Source organism: Pithys albifrons, chromosome 6 (genome assembly GCF_047495875.1).
Source record: "Pithys albifrons albifrons isolate INPA30051 chromosome 6, PitAlb_v1, whole genome shotgun sequence".
Lineage (NCBI taxonomy): Eukaryota > Metazoa > Chordata > Aves > Passeriformes > Thamnophilidae > Pithys > Pithys albifrons.
Genome location: NC_092463.1, coordinates 7,293,198 through 7,315,628, shown reverse-complemented (window position 1 = coordinate 7,315,628; position 22,431 = coordinate 7,293,198). Strand labels below are relative to the sequence as shown.

Below are 22,431 nucleotides of genomic sequence, written 5' to 3'. Positions count from 1 at the left end.
AGTCCTAAGCTGTGCCTGGGGAGGTTTAGATTGGACATTAGGAGGACTTGCTTCACAGAAAGAGTGACTAAGACATTGGAATGGGCTGCCCAGGGAGGCGGTGGAGTCACCATCCCTGGAGGTGTGTTGAAGTAAAGACTGGGATTGGCAGTCAGTGCCACGGTCTGGTTGACTTGGTGGTGGTGTTGGGTCATACCTTGGACTCGATGACCTCAGAAGTCTTTTCCAATACAACTAGTCCTGAGATTCGGGAAGGGGAAAGGGGGAAGGAAAGGGAGAAGGAAAAGGGAAAGGAAAAGGGAAAGGAAAAGGGAAAGGAAAGGGGAAATGAAAGGAGAAGAAGGGGAAGAAGAGGTAAGGGGAAAGGCACCCACCGTTCCCCCCCAAGTCTGCCCCTCACGCTCGCGGCCGCCTCCCACCGGCCCGGGCAGTGCTGGGCTCCGATTGGCTCTGGCGCCCGTGGGGGCGGGACCAGGGGGGCACCGCAGCCAATCCTCCCGCAGAGGAGGCGTTCCGCGAAGGGGGTTCCCGCCAGCGCGGGTGGGGGGCGCGCGCAGGCGCGGCGGGGAGGGGCCCGCGCGGGCGTGAGGGAGGGAGCGGGGCCGGGGCGGGAGGGGCCGCGGGAGAGGCTGAGGCTGAGGCTGAGGCTGAGGCTGAGGCTGGGGCTGGGGCTCTGAGGCGAGGGGCTGCTCCGCCGCTCCGCCGCTCCCCGCAGCGTCGCCCCCCAACGGGTTTCTCCTCAGGGAGCGCCTCTCCTCCGCCCGTCAGGCGGAGTCCCCCCGCCGCCCTCCGCCGAGCCCCGGTCCCGCCGTGATGTCTCTGGGCCGGCGCCTGGCCCGGCTGGCCGCCCACCTACAGGACCCGCGGAAAGTGGCCGCGTTCCAGCGGCTCTGCGGCGTGGAGGTGCCCTCGGGCTGGACCGGCGAGGGTCAGCGGGGGCCGGTGGCGAACGGCGGCCCCGCGGGCGGGCAGGCGCATCCCGCCGGGAATCCAGCCGGGAATGCCGCCGGGAACGGCGCCGTGCCCGGTGCGGCGGGACCCCCGCGCTGCTGGAGCAGGAGGCCGCGCCGCAACTCCCTGACAGAGGAGGAGGACGGCAGCCAGGAATTCGCCACCCGCAGCCGCTTCCTCTACTATCTGTTCAGCCTGGGCACGGAACTGGGCAACGAGCTCTTCTACATCCTCTTCTTCCCCTTCTGCATCTGGAACTTGGACGCCTGGCTGGGCCGGAGGCTCATCATCATCTGGGTGTGGGTGATGTACCTGGGGCAGTGCACCAAGGATGTGATCCGCTGGCCGCGTCCCGCCTCGCCGCCCGTGGTGAAGCTGGAGGTGTTCTACAACTCGGAGTACAGCATGCCCTCCACCCACGCCATGTCGGGCACCGCCATCCCCCTGGCGCTGCTGCTGCTCAGCCACGGCCGCTGGCAGGTAAAGCTCCCCCCGCCGCGTCCTGCCCGTGCGCCCAGCCCCGGCTGTGCGGGTCTGACAGACCTGCCTGCTTTGGGGAGGGCAGGTGGCTGAGTTTGGTAGGGAAAAGTGAAATTTGTGCCTTTTCACCTTCCCTCCCCTCTCCCCTTTATTTATATTTTTTTCTCTGTGATCTAAGCGAGTGCTCAGGTAACAACTGTTCCAGTAATTCTCTCTTGTGAATGGAGGTCCTGGTGGCTCTGTGGATTAGCTCAGCATGCACGAACAGCCTGCGGTAACAATCTGCATTTGGCTCCTATGATTTTTTTTCCCAGCTTGTCCCTTCTTCGCGCAAAGTTTGGATAGGCGTCCGCTGTTTTTACAGGCGTTTGGTTTTACAGAGTGAGAATTTGATCGAGAGCCAGCAAGTAAAGGGCTTTTTGCTGACTTGCTTCGAGTCACTTTGTAGCTTTAGTCAGTCTGTAGCTTTAGCTTTTCTTTAGCGATTTTAGTTTCATTAACCGCAGACTGGAAACGATTGTTTTTGGGTTTTGTACTTTCAGGTGGTTTTACAACTACCAGTATGCTCCCAATTACAAGGAACTGATAATCTCCGATCTTTTCAGCACCTTCATTCACCTAAATCTCTAAGATCTGCCTGTTGCACTTCGGGTCAATAGATGAAGTTAAAATAACACTGTTTATTGTCTCGTTTACGCAAGCACTGGCATGTGCTTCGTTCAGCGCTTGCTGTTAAGTGTGGCAACAGCAGCGACTCCAAGGGAAGCACATCACGGATCCAGCTTTAAATCACTGCACCAGTTTCAGTAGTAACCGAGGGAAAGGTTTTCCCAGGCAACAAATGTCTAGTGTAGGGTTTTGAGGGCTGTGTATAATGCTTAAGATGTTATGCAATAATTCGACTCTTAACTTGGTAATGTTATTGTAATACCTGCCTGCTTAAGTCGGATACATATAATCTCGGTAGAGAAAACCAACTCTTCTTCTAAGCTTTACGCAGGGTATGAACTCTTTGTCTTCCCAATAACTGATAACAATCACCAGTTGTCTCCTGTCACAGGCTGACACTTTGTGGCTCTATCTCAGCGTCTAGAATGGATGGCTGAAAGGAAAGAGATAGTTAAAGGTTAGAGATTGTATTTGGCCTCTCTTTAACCAAAGCTTGTGTATCTGGTTTTGTAAAGTGATAAAATGTGCCCAGAAGAAAGGTATTAGGAATTCATATTCTTTGCTGGGAAAATGTGAAGTATCACTCTGGAGTTGTGCAGGCATAATAATAATATATAATATATATAATGCATACATAATATATATTAATATAAAAATAGTGTCATGTGTTGGGGTGTTTGAAATAAATAATTGGAGTTTTGTCACTGAGATGCTTAAAGTTGTTTTTATTAACACCCAAATATTTGATTATTTGAATATTTGATTATTACTTGTTAGATGTGTAGAGCTGATGTCAGTTGGAAGAACGAACTGGATTTCTCTTTCTTTACATGAGGGAAACCTCATTTAGAAGGAACAGTCGATCAGCTTTGCACAGACTGATGTCATGTATGCAAAGGAGAGCCCGTCTTGATTGCTTTTATAGAACCGGCAAAGTGACAGGGTGTGAAATGGTGTTTTTGCCAATGAACCGAGTTCGATCTTCAGTTTGCCAGCCCTGTGACTGCAATCTGTGAAACGCTGTGCTAATTAGCTAAACATACTTATAATGAATGCATATTAAGAAATCATAAACATTCAGCCTTGTTACTTGTCTAGAACTGTGCTTAAGAAATAAGCAAGCAAAGTGCTTGAGTCTTAATTTTTATTCTTTTTTGTATGAATAACAGACCTCTCTGAAACCAGCCTCTACCATTTCAAAATACTCATGTAAAAAAAATCTTCTGATTTTTTATATTTTCTCCAAATATTAATACAAAGTAAATCCGTGGCATGTCAAGAATGTCTTGATTCACCTCTAGACTTTAGCTTTCATCTGATGTTTCTTCTGTTCTCCTTATTTTCCTGGTGTTGAAAGGGAGTAGAAACTGACATCTTCTCGTCATGTTTTCCTGGAAATAGATGGCGTTAAAAAAGACTGACCTTAGAACTTCTTGGAAAGCTAATAATGTTAAATTACTCTGATTTTTTATTAAAATATGCAAATTCGTCAGCAGATGCAGCTGGTTAGATTTAACCTGTTGGCAAATGTTGGGATACAGTCTTTATATATTCAGTATAAAGAAGAATTACACAGACTCTGGTCATGACAAGTCCACGTCTTGGGACTGTTGGTTCAGAAACTCAGTGGAGTGAGGCTGAGTATGAATTAAGCAGATACAAGTATAACTCTGCAGGGACTTTATTCTGCAATACAGGTAACTTTGAGTTTGTGACTTTGACTTTATTAAACCAAAGAAAGCTGCTCTGACTCTAAAAGATGTTGTTTCAGTGAGAAGGGAATCTCTTTCCTGTATAGCTTATTTGGAGTTTGCTTTCAGTGAGCTATGACTTCCTACTATTGTATGACAGTTCTTTTCTACCAAAAACAATCTGAGTCTTTTCCTTGAAGAACATAGAGAAAAGAGCAAATATACTCTTATTTTTTTAAGTATGGCCCAGATCATCCATTTAAAAAGATGTTTTGATTGCAGTAGGTTTTTTTTTAACCCACTGAATTTGTGCTTTCCAAGTTTTCAATGCCTGTAAGGAATGCTGTTAAAATTATTTTCCTTTCACATAGTATTCATAATTATTTTTGACTATATGCAGTAAAAGTAAAATACTTGCTATAAATGCAACTGTTCAAGTAAAATATTTTCAGAGATTATGTATTTTAAAGATGGTTTTGACAAATTATCACAATTAGAGACTTCAGACATGGGGAATGGTAAACGAATCTGCCTTTCAGACAGAGGCAAGTTATATACTCAGATAACTTTCATAATAGATAACTGTTCTGTCCACTGTGGAATATATTTTTTCAATTTCTCCTTGTATTATGACAGCTTGTATGTATTTATTTAATGTTACATTTCAGCTGGGAAAACCACTTGTTTCAAAGATACTTCAGTAACATTGAAATACGAAGCTCTTGCCAAAGACTCGTTGATTTTCCCCGCCCCTGCCTGTCTTTGAAGCTCTGATATCCTGAAAGAGGAGGACAAACACTTAAAAGGCAGTGGGTGTGTGGATTTTAATATGATGTAGGAAAAAGTAACCTTTATCACTTTGGGGAAAACCTGATTTCTTTGAAATACTGACAGTTTGAGCCAGGCTGGTTTATATTATTTCCTGATTGGGGAGGAAGAAAGAGTGTGAAGTGCTAATTATCTACAAAATCTCTGAAGGCTCAGGCTGAGTCTACTGAATAAAGTATTTTTTATATTTTTTTTTGTTATGTTGAACCACTGATTTCAAATAGATATCAAGACATATTTTATTAGAAACGGTGCTTGAGCTGCAGTGGTGTCTGAACGTGTCATAACCCTCCTGGCTTCTTTGGGGAAAGAAAAAATATCATCCAGTGAGACAGAAAATACAGTTTTATCCCAGAGTTCCTCCAGGATGTCTCCCAGCTCCAGCAGTAGCTGTCTGGATTAGGAAGTGATGGGTCTGCACTCCTTCCTGAGCTCTGCATTAATGAGCTGAGTCAGGAACTGCTGACTCTCACTGCAGGCCACTGAGCAAACCTGGTTTGGTTGATGCTCAGCAGGAGCCCCGAGCCCGGGTTGATGAGTAGCAGTTCTCTGTAACTTCATTAACCAGCGTTGTTAGAGTGACCTCAGCACTGTCTAGAACTCCCTGAAGGGAAGTTCTGGCCAGGTGGGGGTTGGTCTCTTCTCCCAGGCACTCGGCAATAGGACAAGGGGGCACAGGCTCAAGCTCTGCCAGGGGAAATTGAAGTTGGAGATCAGAAACAAATTCTTTGCAGAGAGAGTGCTCAGGCATTGGAATGGGCTGCCCAGAGAGGGGGTGGATTCCCCATCCCTGGAGGTTTTTAAGGTGAGATTGGCTGTGGCACTGAGTGCCATGATCTGGTAAAGGGACTGGAGTTGGACCAAGGGTTGGACTTGATGATCTTGGAAGTCTTTTCCAACCCAGCTGATTCTGTGATTCTGAAGCAGTTTGTGCTGCTAAACACAACAGCAGTGCCCTCCCTATGGAAATCTCTGCCAGTGTTTTCTATGCAAAGCCTTTTAGCAGTGACTTGTCTTTCCACCCTGCTGGTGCTGATGGTGCCTGGATAAACACCACTGCTAAACCCACAGCAGATGCATCTATTCTGCAGTGGGTCCTCTGGTGTATTTTTCAGGTTGTTTTAGTTAGTGCTCTGGTGACTCTCCGTGGTGGTACCAATTGTGTGAGACCATCAAGACCATCACTGGTACCACGTCAAAAACCCTTCCAGAAATCTTTTCTCTGCAGCCTGACTTTTATCAAGGCTGATGAGCCCAATCAAATGAGATGGGTTTGACAGGATCTGTATTGGGATTTCAGGGATATCTCATCACTCTCTGATTCTGATTGACCACTACTTAATATTACCTCTAGAATTGTCTGCCTGCTCTTTCATTTTGAAGGACTAAACTCTCTGATCCCCACTGGGAGTAGGGAATAATTGGTTATTGGGGATGAATAAATAGTCTAATCAGAGCATTGCTATAATAAGAATTTTACAGAAAGGGGAAAATCATAGTTTTAATTGCCTCTCCTTGGTGATGAAAGGCTTTTATTAACAGGAAGATTCATGTAGTAATAAACTGCACACAAGAAACCATCTCTTACGTACAAAATCCCTGTGTCAGAGCAAGTCCAGACTCCTTTCACAAGGAGTCACCCCACCTCTGGCAGGGGCCTAAATAGATTTTTGGCTGAAATACTAAAATATTTGGAAGAAATGTTAACAAAGAGATATATGTTTGTCTTGTTGGTTTTCTTACACATGTTTCTTAAACAGTCAAATGCAAACTCTTCTGACATGAGAAACGGCTGAAGGGATGGTCTGAAAATACAGAATTAACCACACAACTGAGAACACTTGAGAGAGAGAGAGAGGTGGGAATTTGGAGGGTCTGAACACTGGTCTTGTCTCTTGTATTTGAAATGTAAGGTCTTCTCTTGTGGGCCATGTTAATGCCTGTGGTTTGTAAAGGAGCCTGAAAAAGTTGTGTGGCCTGTTTGATTCAGGTGTTCTTAGAAGTTTTTAAAGAGCACAGCCAGTTCTTAGAAATCTCACTGGGGAATCTCTGCCAGAGGAATAGGCAGTCTGTCCTATTAAACTGTGTTGACTGCCATTAAATATATTTTTCAGCTTTGCCTGAGCAAACTTTTAATTAATGTAAAGGATCTTGAGGGAAAATACGTAGAAACAAATACTGTGAGGTTTGATACAGAGTTTTTGATGAAAAAGGATTCAAAGGAAATATTTTTCAGGCGGTTTCTTTTTTCTTGGTGGATTGTACACATGTAAAGCACTCTTTGCTCTCTCAAATAAAGGGTGTTGATTAAGCCTGAGAAAAACAATTTTCCAGAAAAACTATAGTTTTAAACCAAAAATAACTGATCCTTGCTGGCTGTGTTCAGGAGGTGGTTATTTTTTTAATGAATGCAAGGAAAAGAAATAACAGGCTAATTCCTATTGTTACTCCTTAATTACTTTCCAAATTGTGTGACAGTAAATATATTTTAACTCCTTGCAGAACTGGCATTGAACACTTTATCTTGGAATTTAAAGAGGAGGTTCTTGTAGTGACATCAACACTGAGATCTTTATGCCTTTTGATATTAAGGATGGTCAGTGGAAGAAGGAAGGAAATAATTGATAAATGGATCTTAACCAGTGGAATTTACTTGGCCTGTTTTGGAAAAAAAGGTCTTTGTTTATTTTTCTTAAAATGACTGATAAGTCGTCTTTTCTAACAATCCTCTTCTTCCTTTTCTTTCTGCTTCTTTCACAAAGTCATTTTTATGCTGTGCTTTTTGTACTCATCTCTCTAACCAGAGTCTTGGAGTCGTTCCCATAAATATTGATTATGGCTTTTCATATGACTGTTGTCAATACACAGCCCAAATATCTTATTAAAGGCCTGGAGCTGCAAGTGCTGCTTGGATTCTCTCAGTAAACTGTCCCAAAATAATTGTATCAAACTCAAGCTGAACTTCTGAGTTATGATATTATAAAAAAAGATCAATGAGTAATACTGTAGAACCCTAAAAGTATTAGAAAATTATTTTGGAACCCTTTGTGGGTGCTGGAAACTTCTCCAGTGTAGATTATGCTGTAAGAAAGTAAAGAAATGAGCATCTAGAGTGCCTTTTAATATGTTTCATTATAAAAGAAGGAATTTTCTGACCTAGGTCAAAGCTTTTAGGACAGATTGTTTCCTTACGAGCATTTTTAAACAATGGTTGTGTTATTAAGACTTTTGGCAAAAAGTCAAATTAAGGGGAGGGAGGAGGATGGGGAAAAGTCTTGTGTGGGATCCAGTCAGGAGCCTGCAAGCCTGTTTTGAAGGATATGATGGAATTTTCTATTGGATGGAAATGTTCTATTAAAAACATAGGGCACAAATTTCTCAAAGACTTAGTGGGAATAGTTTCACTGATATTTTCCAAATATGATGAATTTAAGTCAGTTTCTTTGATTAAAACAAGATTCTGGATATGGGAATGAAATCTAGGTCAGAGAAAATGACGAGTGGTTTATTCAGCCAACTTTATTCCTAGCTTTATCTTGATATGTGAAGTTAAGAAATCAATCTTTTTTATTTTAAATAATGTGCTTGTTTGGGTTTTTTATTTGTAAAAAAGAAAGAAGTATGCAGTTCAAAAAATATTCCCCATACTCAGAATTGTAGGGGCACCATGTTTGGCTTTGAGGGCACGATGGGGTTTTGAGGATGTACAGAAGATTGTCTTAATTGAGGGCATGGACACAGGGCTTGAGATGTTTGTGTCCAAAATGGGATGTTCTTGAATGTCTGACTCAAAGTGACACTCTGTGTGGTCAAGAATGATGATGTGTCAATTCTTTTATCAAAAAGAACAAGCTGAGAGAATGAAACCTGGTTTTCACGTGTACCTCTCCCAGCTGTGATCTCTGTCAGCCTTTCAGAGCCTCACCTGGAAGGACATGGGGTGCCACTCTGCCTTCTGGTGCCAGATCAGGAAAAACAGCAGTGAACTGGGGAAGACAGTACGAGTAAACCTGTGATCTTTTGTCCTTTGTGCCTCTGTAGGTCTGGTTTGGCATGCCAGGAACCATGGAATTAAAATTGCTGGAATTCAGCAATTTAATATGTCATTTACGTAGAGACTGTCAGTGTGTACAACTGTGCAGAAAAGATCTAGAAGGTTATAACTCCAAGGTAATTGATAACTGGTAATTTTCAAATTCATGAATGCAGTATTTTTCAAAATAAGCGACTCAAGTCAACAAAGCAAAAAAGAAATGCATATGGCTTTCTTCCATGAACACTTGAGATAAATTTATATTTCAATTTTCACTCTACTCTTTCCTAAAATATGCCTGGTTAAAGTCAAAAACATAGTAAAAGCTGGTTTGTTTGTTTTTTTCTTTGAAGATTCAGTTGTGGTTAGGAGAGAAGTTGTGTGAAATCCAGTATTAGAAAGCAGGACTGAAAACAAATGTTATTACTCTTAAGGCACTGTACTAACAGAAAATATTTGGTATTTGAGGGTATTTTGCAGGTCTAGACAGTGGGAGGTTACAGATACAACAGCCATGGTATATGTGCAAAATACACACAGGCAGTCACTTTCTAGATGGAACAACATTTGGAAAATCCCTGCTGGTACCTCAATATTGCATTATTTTCTGACAGCAATTTGGAGGTACATTTATGGCATCAGCTTTTTATGTGAATCAAGGTGATGTCCCCTGTTGGGGGTATGACTTGGCAGTTGCTGAGCACTCTGCCGAGCTCGGAGCTGTGTGGGAGTGCTGATATTCCCCTTTGGTCACCTTGTGCACTTAGCCCTACATGTGAGGACAAAATATGTGGCTGTTTCACCACCTCAGGGTGGATTTTAAGCAGGTGCTACTCGTTTTGTGTTCTGGGAATTGATGATCCCAGTGGCTGCCTTTAAAAGGTATGAGTGAACACAGACTGAGGAGGAGGCAGCGTTGTGCTTTATGTGCAGTCAGCACTTAAAGGGCCCCTGTATGAAATTTGGGAGCCAACATTTAGGGCCTGCTATGATAGAACAAGAGGTGATTTTAAACTAAAAGAGGGTCAGTTTAGATTAGATAGAAGTGTTTTGCAGGGTGCTGAAACACTGACATGACAACCCCCTGCAGCTCTCCAGGCTGGGCACAGAGTGGCTGGAGAGCAGCCAGGCAGAAAGGGACCTGGGGGGACTGAGGGACAGGAAGCTCAACAGGAGCCAACAGTGTGCCCCAGGTGGCCAAGAAGGCCAATGGGATTCTGGCCTGGATCAAAAATAGCGTGGCCAGCAGGCCCAGGGCAGTGACCCTTCCCCTGGACTCTGCATTGGTGAGGCCACACCTTGAGTGTTACGTTCAGTTCTGGGCCCCTCAGTTCAGGAAAGAGATTGAGGGGCTGGAGCGGAACCAGAGAAGAGCAACGAGGCTGGTGAAGGGACTGGAGCACAAGTGCTGTGGGGAGAGGCTGAGGGAGCTGGGGGTGTTTAGCCTGGAGAAGAGGAGGCTCAGAGGTGACCTCAGCACTGTCTAGAACTCCCTGAAGGGAAGTTCTGGCCAGGTGGGGGTTGGTCTCTTCTCTCAGGCACTCAGCAATAGGACAAGGGGGCACGATGGGCTCAAGCTCTGCCAGGGGAAATTGAAGTTGGAGAGCAGAAACAAATTCTTTCCAGAGAGAATAATCAGGCATTGGAATGGGCTGCCCAGAGAGGGGGTGGATTCCCCATCCCTGGAGGTTTTTAAGGTGAGATTGGCCGTGGCACTGAGTGCCCTGATCTGGTAAAGGGACTGGAGTTGGCCCAAGGATTGGACTTGATGATCTCGGAGGTCTTTTCCAACCCAGTCAAATCTATGATTCTATGATGATAAGTTGCTCAGAGAGGTAGCTGGTGGCTGCCCCACTGGGGCTCTGAATGCCTGATGTAGTTGAAGGTGGCCCTGCCCATGGCAGGGCGTTGGACTAGGTGGCCTTTAAAGGTCCCTTCCAACCCAAACTGTACTCCTGTGTTTTGCTACAGAGGAACTAAGCCAGCTTGTGTTTTCACATGGTTTAAAGGGTATTTATTCAGCATTAGCGTGAGATATGACAAAGCCAAATACTCTTTCCAAAATATTCTTCAAAGTTGGAGTTTCTGACAGTTTTCTTCTCCCTCAAATACCTCTTCCCCTGAGATTTCCTGACTGAGAGCAAGGCTTTCTTTTTTCATTTTCAGAATCTATCCTACTTTCCCCACTGTTCATAAAGACCTGCTCAGGACTTGTAAAACAAGACTGCTTACCTAACTTTTTCCTTCATACTCCTTGTTCTCAGGGTCTTGCTGTTCAGCTGTTCCAAGTCCTTCCCTCCCATGATCCCAGCTTCTTACCCACAGTATCATTAACTGCTGTACCTGGCACTTCATTAGTCTGCTTGCTAAAGCTCCAGCTTCTGTTTTTGTCAGGTATTTCAGAAGAGAAGCTTTACCCATGGTTGGACCCTGAAAGCACAAAAGATGTGTGCCAAGAAGCAAGGATGGACAAACGGTATCAAGTGATGGGCAAGAGAGTTTGAAACTCAGAAGCTCCTCTTCACTTCAAGGGACACAGGGAATAGCTATCCCTGCATATACAGCATTCCTGCTTTGGGAGTCCCCTGGGAGGGAGTGCTGGAGCAGCACCGTGCAGGGATGTTGTGTGGCTTGACTGTGCTCCTGGCACAGGCAGAATTCCTCCTTCCCTGAGATCAGTGGAAGGGAAGGAAGAAGCCTAATGAAGGAAGAGCAATGGAGCTGGACTAGTAACATACAGGGGGTGATTTCTCTGGCTGCTTTGACAGTGTTGGCATCTGATAACTCTGCAATCCTGTCTGGAGTGTGACCAAGTTCCTGGTGTATTGCCCGTTATTAGCAGAGCTCTGAAAGGCAGGAAACTGAATTTGTTCCTTCATCGTTTCAGTCAGAAATGAGTCACAAGTATGTAATCTTGTTTAGCTCCAATTCGTAGATGAATGCAGTAGAAACCAAGACAAATGTTGCTGGAGGAATTAGAGTTTAGCCTGGATGTAACACAACCATGAGCTGGGTATGTAGAATTGATTTTAATGTGAAATCTCTTTCTTGTGTGAAATGTGAGCTTCCTGATTTTCTGTTAGTTTGACAAAATTATTTTAGGTTTCTCATGTTGGTTGTGGAGCTGAGAATTCAAAGAACACTGGAATAGTGCAGGAGACTGGATAACCTTCTCTCAAACCTTCCACTGAGAGAGTGATTGAGGAACTTGTCAGTCTGTTAAGTGGCTGTCACAGAGGGCACAGAACTTTCTCCAGTAATAAGATACTTTCTTTAATTTTCTGCCCTTCAGGTTGCCCATAAAAGGGGCAAGTGCAAGGAAACTGCCTGTAATTCTTAGATTTTATTCCTAGATTCAAGTACATCTGGACTGTCTTTTTAAATTAAAAATGTTTATTGTAGGAAGTGAAGTGTAGCAATTTTGGAAACATGCCATTTTGTCTTGTGACTGCTTCTTTTATGGAACTAATAATTTTATTTTTTTTTAATACTAGGGAAAAAGGAAGCTGTGTCTGGTATAACATTTTGAAATATGTTAGTGGGGAGAGTATTTCTTACTGTGCTGAAATATGTGAATTAGTGTAGTTTTTGCAAAACCTAAGGAAGTTGAAAAAACAAGTTGCTACATGTGTTGATATGTGTTTATTAAAGCAAAGTATTTTATTTCTTCCTGGTAAATAGTCCTTATTAATTAAAAAAAATGTGGAAGGTGATGGAAATGATTGCAAATACTTATTTGATGTTTTTTGTTTAACAAATGTGGATTGCAAGAGGAAATTTATGTAGGTTTGGAGAGAACAAGAAAGATGATGGTTTTAGGAGTTTGATACTGATGCCCAGAGATTGAACCAGGGGTTGCAGAAACTCTAAAATAAAGGATTGAGGAAAGAATTTTATTTATTTATTTATGTAAACCCCTGAGATTAGCTCAGTTGGTTGAAACTTGATTGTAATAATGCCAAGGTCATGGGTTCCATCCCCTATGTGGGCCCTTGACTTAAGAGTTGGACTCGATGATCCTTGTGGGTCCCTTCCAACTCAGGATAGTCTGTGATTCTGTGACTTGTAATTTCATAAAAAAAGTTGAAGCCACTAGATTTTGTCTGGAGAATTGCTAACAATACCCATATGTGATGTAGCTGCTTCAGCCAGTGTAAAACTGTTGCACGGTTTGTAACACACTTGTCTCTGCCCATATGGCCAATTTAGGGTATCACAGCATGGCAAGACGACTGCTACAGAGTTTGAGAAATTTCTTGGTGCTTTGAAAAAGTGTGGCCCAAGCACTGAAATTCATATATCCTGAATGCAAAGCAAGAAGACAAGGGAAAAGTTGAGAGCTTGACTTAACAGTGTTTTGACATTATGAAAAGGTGCTCTAATAGGCCTGGGGGAGGCAAGGGCAAGGAACAGGGTAGGCATGAGGGACATCAATTGGAATTAATTATGGAAGTCTCACAGAGTGGGTTTTTTAACTTTTTTTCCAAATTCTAATATAGTTTCTCCATTTTTGTTCCCTACCAGTATCCTCTTGTGTTTGGACTGATCCTTGCATTCTGCTGGTGTTCTTTGGTTTGCTGTAGTCGAATTTACATGGGAATGCACTCAATTTTGGTAAGAAAATAATCCTACTAAGCTTCTATTGTAATGCTGTTCTGATTTCATAAACTGCCCTCACACTGAATGTTCTACAGTGCAATAATTGTACATAGATGTATTTTTTGTAATGTCCTACCATACAGGAACAGAATACTTAAATTTTCCAGCACAGAAATTGATACAATAGCTAAAAGTGGGTAACAGTTAATTTTTACTTGTCTTATAAATTCAGCCCACAGGTGTTTAATATCAGTTTTTAGTGCAGAAATTGATGACTACTTTAAAGTGCAGACTAAATTTTCCTCTACAGAGTAGAAATAATTTTGCAGAATGAAAAGGTGGTTGTTAATGTTCACTTGGGTTCCACATCAGCTGCTCAAAGCATGTGCCTTTTGGAGACCCACACTACACCCTAGGGCTTCATTACCAGAGTTTCTAGAACCAAACCTGGTCATCTTTGAAAAACAATCTCATTTATTAAACAGGATTAAAAATCCTAAACCGAAGGTGGGAAAAGGTGGGAAAACCAGAATGCTACCAAGTGATAATTGGGATGCAAGGCTGCTAAAGAGGATGGTTTTTCAGGATCACGTGCCAGAAGGAGAAAAGCTGACAGACAGAAAAGACTAAGCCTGTGGGGAGTAGAAGAGCTGGTAGATGAACACAGTGTAAAAGCAGCATGTGAAAATAAGGCAGCTCAGAAAAACTGAATGGCACTTTTGCATCACTAATTAGAGGCTTCCCAGATTAGAACCACTTGTGTGATGGATGATGTGATGGACTGATAGTTCAGCTGACACATCATGTCTTAGAACAAAGTAGTGCAACAAATAGTGACCAGACTGGGTAATTTGGCAGTTTCACACCTGAATCCTCAGTAGGGTTTGAGGGAATACAGTTCACAGTGAGGTGCCTGCAATACACCTCAACCCTGGTGCCTGAGTTTTGGGGAGGACAGGGTGGCAAATAGAGCAGAAAGTTGTGGTTGCTTTGGAAATGAGCAAGTCTAATGTTCATATCAGTCAGTTGCATTAGAGCTTTTATCAAACATTCAATTAGTGGAAGTGAATAAAAATTATTAATTGGAGGCAGAGCAATGCAAACCCTGCTGATAAAGTCCCACCTCCAGACTCATGTGGAGGAGCTGATCAGTGTGAGAATGAAGGCAATCCATTCTTGAGGGCATGACTTAGTCTAGTGCTTGTTCTTCATCAACAACTAAAGGTGATAAAAGTTTCAGATAATTCCATGCAATTGAGTGATTGATCAACAGAAACCGAATTTTATTGCTAAATTAAATAATTAGAGTAATTTTTAAATAAGTAAAGACCTTTTAAAAACAATAATAAAACTGAAAATCAAGTATGAAGCCATGAAGTTACCTCTTCCTTGCCTTTAATAGCTGGAATCAGTTCTCCATTCTTGCACCAATGTTAATTGTGAAGCTGGAGCGGAAAGTTGAAGTGCTCTAATTAATGCCTGGCCACAGTGATCCTTGACTGCCAGTGTGTCTGTGTGTTGGCACCCAGGCACTGAGATCCACTGCTGAGCTGCTTCAGCAAACTTAAGTTGGCAGAATGTGTTTAGCTGGGCTGGATTTGTGCTGACTGTAGGTTGCAATGCCCTGACCCCGGGACAAGGACTGTTGGGGCCAGCAGATGGATCAGAGAAGAACCACAGAATGGTTTGGGTTGGAAAGGGCCTTTCAAGGTCGTGTAATACAACCCTTCCTGCAGGGACATCTTCAGCTAGACCAGGTTGTGTAGAGCCTTGTCCAACCTGACGCTGAATGTTTCTAGGGATGGGGATCCACCACCTCTCTGGACAACCTGCGCCAGTGTCTCATCATCTGCATTGAAAAAATGTCTTCCTTACATCTAGTCTCAGTCTAACCTCTTTTAGTTTTAACCCATCACCCCTTGTCCTGTCCCAACAGGCCTTACTAAGAAGACTAGTTTTGCAACTTTGATTATGGATCATTTGATTGTAACTTGATTCATGATCTGGTCAGGATGCAGGTGACTTAATAGGTGATCAAATACAATTCCTTATCTTTAAAATAAAAAGGATTTAATCTTAGAGAAGGGAAAAGGTGGGAATCCAAAAGTCACTTTTAGCAATACAGCAGGTAGGCTTGTGTTCTTGCTGATGTAACTTAAATTGTTTTTTGGAGTAGTTATTACACTGAAACTGTATCTTTCTCTCCAACAGGACGTTATTGCCGGGTTTCTGTATGCTATTCTTATCTTGATTGTCTTCCATCCAGTTGTGGACCTGATTGATAACTTCAACTTGACTTACAAATATGCACCCTTAATTATCATCAGTCTCCATTTGGCCCTGGGCATTTTCTCTTTCACTCTGGACACCTGGAGCACGTCACGAGGAGACACAGCTCAGATCCTGGGCTGTGGGGCTGGTGTGGCCTGTGGCTCTCACGTCAACTACATGATGGGCCTGCAGCTGGATCCTCCTCCCCATACCTTGCCTTTATCCCTGTCCTCTCTCACTGTGACTGTGTTTGGAAAAGCCATACTGCGGTTGTTGATTGGGGTGATAGTCCTGCTGTTAACAAAAATCTCGATGAAAAAGGCCACCATCCCTCTGGCATGTAAAATATTCCGCATCCCACACGACGACATACGGAAAGCACGGCAGCGCATGGAAGTTGAGCTTCCCTATCGCTACATTACGTATGGAATGGTTGGGTTCTCCTTGATGTTTATTGTTCCTTGCCTCTTCCACTTCATTGGGCTTTCTTGATGCAGTTTTAGCACGTGAAACGGGGAGGGCAGAGCTAGTTGCTTGTTGAAGAGGTGCACTGGTTTGCTACGGGAAGGCCGGCAAGCTTGGCTTTAGCAGGGTCTTCAAGGTAACAGCAATACAAAGCAGGCAAAGCATTTAGAGGGCTTTGCACATCCCTGGGGGTGGTGTAGGGCCAGCAGTCAAGTGTGAGTCCAGGAGAAGTGCTCAACTCTGTAAATGCTGTGTCTGGACTTATTGCTGTAGCAAAGTCTGTGTGTGTGTGATGCAGTGGGTGTGTCTGGGATGTCTGTCAGTCTGTCCTAGTGTGCACTGACACTTCACCAGGTATGTCTGACAACTAATCAGAAGGCTCCATTCATCATCTGTCATTTCAAAGTCATTTTCTCAAGTTGTTGGACCATAGACTGCTAAATTTCCTTTCTTCTACTCTTTCCTGGAGTCCTGCTTCAAGATGTGTCAGCTAACAGGTATTTCTAATGGACCAAACTTGTGATGAGGTTGGATTTTTCTAAATGTACAAGCAGAAGCCTTTTTCTTTAGTCTCCTCTACAGAGCAAAGTATCTGGGTTAGCACTGGTAGGTATCACTAGAGTATGTATAATTCAGGTACTGTATTTTATGGTTTAATAACTGTGCCTTTCTGTTGCTAATTTAGGAAATGCCATATATACTGTGATGTAAAAATGCCTAATTTTATTTAAATCTTACATAATTAGGCAGATATTTTGAAATGCTAGATTGTTCATGGTTCAAGGTAACTGGAATGTTCAGTTTTTGCCTGATGAAAATTGTATAAATGGAATGAACCAAAAATTGTGTCCGAGAGCTCAAGATGTTGTAAAATGAACAATAATCCCTTTTGTAAGTATTTTTAATGTGTATTGTAAGTTACTGGAAGAGGATATATTTTTCTGGAGATTGTTTATACAGTGGACAGATATTCAAAAATAATTATTTAAACATATAAACAATAAAAACACCCCATTCTGCAAAGAAATGGGCTTCACTTATTATTCCAAACTAATCTAGGAGGACCACTGCTTTTAGGTATTTGGTTAGAAAATATATTGCTTATTCTAGAAAATAAATGTATTTTTATTCATTAATATACTATATTTAGAGGTGATAATCCCTTTTACCCAGTTTAGATAGCTATAAGACAATGTAAAGATCTAATTAAATTTTAATTATTCTGATGAATAGACTATGAGCAGTCAAGACAGTATGGTCAATGCATGAACAATTTGTGCATATCTAAATTTTACAGAGGTTTATTCTGTGCTTTTCATGATCCTTTTTCCAGTGATGAGTAGATTGTGACCCTTCAACTGTAATTTCATGGGCCTATTTCTGTTTCATTTTGTCTTGTTCATGTGTTTGATCTGTTCTTTCCATGTCAGGAACTGTTACAGCAGGAAGTGCTGTCTGAGTGACAGACACAAATTACTTAGTTTTGTGTTGTACATTTTTTTGTCAGGAAAAGGATAATGTGGTTGGGAAATACAGTGATGAGATAGAATGCAAAGCTTACATTTTTCATGAACAATATTTGGAATGGGAAGCTTATTTTGTACTGGAGGTCATATCTCCAAACTGTTGATATGTAGATTTACAAAATTAACTTCACTTTCCTTGGAGCAGACACAGTTATGGTACTCTGGCACTAATGATGTGAAAAATAACCTTTCTGATGCATTGCTCCAGTGCTTCCCAAATGCACCACTATGAATTAAGGATGGATTAAGGGTTGGACTTATGATCTCAGAGGTCTCTTCCAACCCAACTGTTTCTATGATTCTATGAATGTATTCAGTCTGAGGGGTTCACAACTGATGGTGTTTTAAACAACTTCTGTAGCTGAGAGACCTTACCCAGTAGAAAATGGATAGCTTGTTTCCCTGCATATTCCTGGATTGGATTTTTCTCTCTGCTCCTCTCTTGCAGTTCAATGCTGAATGTGCAGTAGAAGGTAAATTGGTTTCTGAGATTCTGAGGGTGGGATTTCCACTGGTTTGGCTTTGCACACCAAGACAGCCATTAAATAAACAGCTGGGGGAATGTACACAAAATGCCTTATGCTTAAAGCCCTGAGAAAGTGCTGTAGTTTTGAATACATTAAATTAGTCTCAGGACTGGTGAAAATAATAGGATAGCTTCCTCTGAAGTTTAGGGCATATTCTCCTTAAATAGTCTATCTTTACAGTTTATAGCAAAAAATGTTTAAATTCTAGCACAGAAAAGCAAGCAAACCTAATTTTTTAAGGTACATATTGGGCTTTTTGACACTTCAAGTTTACAGCATTATAGTGTGTGTAACTAAAGGTTTCTTTTCTAGCTGTTCTTGCTCTCTTGAGGTACTACTGGAACAGGAGATGAACTGTGGAGGATCTAGAAAGGGTGGAAAAGACCACACACAGGTAGAGCTTTCAACAGGCTAAGGAAAATTGCACTGTAGCTTATTCTACTGTAACTCATGAATATACATTTTATATTTTTATACATTACATTGAGTAACTTCAAAATGTCCTGTTCCATGTACCACAGTCCAGTCCCCAGGGAATGTACAGCAGGATGTTTGTGCAGCACCTTCACAGCCCTGTCTCTTCAGACTGCCACTACTTTACTGAAGTTTACATGAGAAAAGGTTTTCTGTTTTCATGTTTTATAAGGGGTTGGGTTCTAGAGGGCAGCTTAGCACAAATATCATGCAATATGAGTGTGGTTGGAATCACAGGAATGCAAATACTTAAAAGTACAATGTAAATATTTGTATTTTAGGATAATTTTGTTTGCTAATAAGCTAAGATTCCTTGGAATTGGACATAACACAGCAGCAGGTAAAACTGGAGCACTTTCTTTGCCCTAACTGATTCCTAGAGTTGAACATGAAAAATGTTTCTAATATGAGCATCAGCTGGTACCAAATGATTTATAAATAAATTTAACATAGCTTTAAAAGATAGTTAAATGTCTTTACAGAAGGACAGTGTGCTTGAAACCCTTCATGAAGAAGTGCAAAAACATCTTCCATGTTACTGTTTGTGAACTCTCTCCCTTCCAGCCCTATGGAGAGAAAAATGACTTTATAGTAGCAGATAAAAATACACATTTATTACAAAAAGCTAAGAGTTAAATTCACCTTATTTAATTACTGTGTGAAATAAAACTTAGCACCAACAGGCAGGTAGAGAGTGATTTGGCACAAAATTCTGTTTCCCAAGAGGCTGAAGAGACTCCAATTAGTCTTAGACTGCCTTAAATAAAGGGACAGGATTTTGTCCTGCCCTGGCCCTCAGTCAGCACTGACAAGTGCATCTTGGGTGAGTTTGAGAATCTATTATTTTGACAAAAATCTTCATGTTTTTAAAAATGATTCCTTGGGCTTCCCATACTGTGAGCTGGGGTTGACTGAGGCACCTTTCTCCTGTGTGAGCACCTGTGAAGCTGTTGGGTCTCTGCTCACACTTCCCACTCACCCTGAAACCCTCGGGGAAGGTGGGAGGTGGAGGAGCCACTTTAGGGTCAATTGGCAAACCAAAGGGAGTTGTGTTCTGTTTATTTGGAATTTCTTTAAGGTTATGTACAGCTTTTCTCCTGAAAAAATTCCCCAAAACCCCCAACCAACCAAAACAACCCAGAAAGATGCATTTCTTATAAAATGCCATCTCTAAATGTTATTGGTGGCTTTTGTGTTATTTATTTGTTTCTTACCAGAACAGTGTTACATTGTCTGGATATTAGAAGCTATTATGTTTTCCTTTGCCTTTTTTTTAATTATTATTGCTTTCTATATTTTTCACTCCATTTCTTGCTTATTTCCAAGGGAATGTCCAGAACTTTTGTAAGCAATTGCTACTTATGTGACGATTGTAATTTTGAACTTGTAAATACTTAAGGGCTGTTGGCTGCAAAAATGCATAAAAACAAACCTTGCATGCTGTAAGTAAATACATCTGTTGTGCTAAAAGTTGTTTCTGTTACAGTATTTTCTTTCTCAATCCAAAATTGAGGTTTTTCACATGCAATACAGATTCTATTAAATAATTGAGTGGTATGAAGGGGCATTGCTGTCAAACTCCTGATAACTTTACTCAGTTTTGCATCTGGATCCTTCCATATTACACTGAGAATGAAACCTGAAGGGCAAGTCATGCTCTGACCTGCTCTGACCTGCGTGTAGACATCTGTGTGTGAAGTGACTTCCCTCTCAGGTGTAACTGTGACAGCCTTGGCTTTGAGGTCTGAGAGATTGTTCTTGTTAAAACCACACTCAGCCCCCTTTTTACAAGACTTCTAAAGGGCTTAACTTGGAAGCTGTTTCTCAGTAGCTGGAACTGGCTGCACATTTTTAACACTTAATTGATGCTTCCCTGTCTGTACCATAATTGTGTGAATGATGAAACCCCAGAACAATGTCAGTAGATAAAATGATGACAGAAAAATGGATTTATTGGTGTATTGTGACTTACCATAATTGATTCTTGGGTGTTTCTTTGGTCTAGTGTAGAATGTTTGTAGGTGATACAATTTATTTCTATATTCTACAAGTTTCAGTTTGAGGAAACTGAAACTTTTTTGTGGAAGTCTCATTGAATCACTACATGCCAGACTTTATTCCAGTGGAAAGCTTAAGGGGCCTTTTTGTTGCAGAAAAAATTATCTAAGCCTGTTTTGAAATTCATTGTAAATATTGTATTTGTCAAATTGATACATGAATTGGGTCACTAATGCTGTTTTTCTTGTTGCAATACTTCCTTAAACAAAGGCAAAAAAGGTGAATTTGGAAGCAAAATATGATACTGTGTGGATGGAGCTCCTTAGGTGTTCTCTAAAAAGTGAAGCTGGATTTGAAGCAAATTTAACCATGCATTAGAAAAATTTCTTTGCACTCCATTCTGCACTAGAAATAATCTGCATGTCAGTAACAGTCCATTTAACAAAGCAAAGCAGTCTGTGTATGATCAGGAACTGTTCCTGTTGGATCAAAGAGAATAGAGGGTACGTGGGATGATAATACTGTCTTAAAGATACTGACCAGTAAATGTAAATAAGAATTCCCATCAAGTTGGAGAATTTGCTTAGTCACTAAACTTTGACTAAATTAGTCACTAAGTTTTCCCACAAGTTTATTTTTGTTAGAAAGTGTAATGAAAGACAAGGGTGATACTGCTGAGATGGAAATTACATTTTATTAAAATTCTAGATATCTAAAGCATCAAAGCTGAGAACGATCAGTTCAGGAACAAGCAACCTGAACAGTAAGAGCAGAGTCTGAGGGGGATTTTGTATTAAACTTAATGCACTTAGAAATTATGCCAAAATTTGGCCTATACTTGATTTATATGAAATCTCTATTACAATATAGATATATATAATATATTCTGTATTGGATTGTAATTTTTTTATGTGTAGATTTTTTCTTGTTATTGCATTCCCTGATAAAAGGAAGTGTTGATAAAATACAAACGAGCTTTGTCTGTATAAGGTAAGCCTGTATGTTAGAAGTATTTGGGGAAATAATGCAGTTGTAACCCAGTCTCTCAACCTCTTGGAGAACTATTTACAAAAACCCAAAACACCAACAACTTTCAGATGCAAGCCCTGAGTCAGCTGAGGTCATATAATGGTTGCTGTATAATAGTGTACAACTGATGTTTTAAAAATTAGCACATTGGAACTTTTTGTTACCCTGTGGTTAATGATTTTGTACTCAGTGTACATTTTCTGCAGTTGTCAACTAATACTTAAACTCATATTGGCTGGTAACTGAAGTGTTTAACTTCATCTGCAATGAGTGGGTAATAAAACTGTTGGATTCAGTTGTGTTCTCTTGTCTTTATTCCTTCCAGGGACATGTGGTTGGACACATATCACATAAAACACTGATGACAAAACTTACAGTAGTAATTGTTACAACAATATTGTCTTCTAAGGTGTGGGCTTTAGAGTTTAAGGAAAAATACTGAGGAAATACTGAAATGAGAAGTTTTTTCCACTGCTTTAAACTCTGGACTGTTTAATTAGATATACTAAATACTAACTCAAGCTATTGATCAAACTGTACACAAAGATTGAAGTTTGATCTTTCTGTAGCGTTTGTCACTTGTTATGTGCTGATAAATGAGTGTGGAAGTGTCTCTTACCCTGTCAGCAGACCTGCTCTCTAGGAAAGAGCCTGTTGTGGGGAAGACAAAATAGTTTCACAAGTTCTGGCACTGCTGAAGTTTGGGTTTCCAGCAGATCTGGTGGCTGCTTTGGCTTGCACTGCAGGGTCAGTGTAATGAGAGAGCCCAGTTCTTGTTTCCTCACAGAAAACAACCACACAGTAACTTCTGCTCCCCTCCCAAATCTGCTCTGAAAATCAGCCAGGTGAGGGTTATCTCTTTTTTTAACGGAGTGCATGCAGGCAGTCTA

General features: G+C 41.5%; 1 protein-coding gene across 1 annotated transcript; it reads left to right on the top strand.

Moving 5' to 3' along the window:
* Positions 1–603: 603 nt before the first annotated feature.
* SGPP1 (sphingosine-1-phosphate phosphatase 1) lies at positions 604–21,836 on the top strand. Its single transcript, XM_071557343.1, has 3 exons — positions 604–1,431; positions 13,177–13,266; positions 15,463–21,836. Exons 1-3 carry the CDS (start codon positions 814–816, stop codon positions 16,012–16,014), a joined length of 1,260 nt encoding a protein of 419 aa, XP_071413444.1. The 5' UTR covers positions 604–813; the 3' UTR covers positions 16,015–21,836.
* The last annotated feature ends 595 nt before the right edge of the window (positions 21,837–22,431 follow it).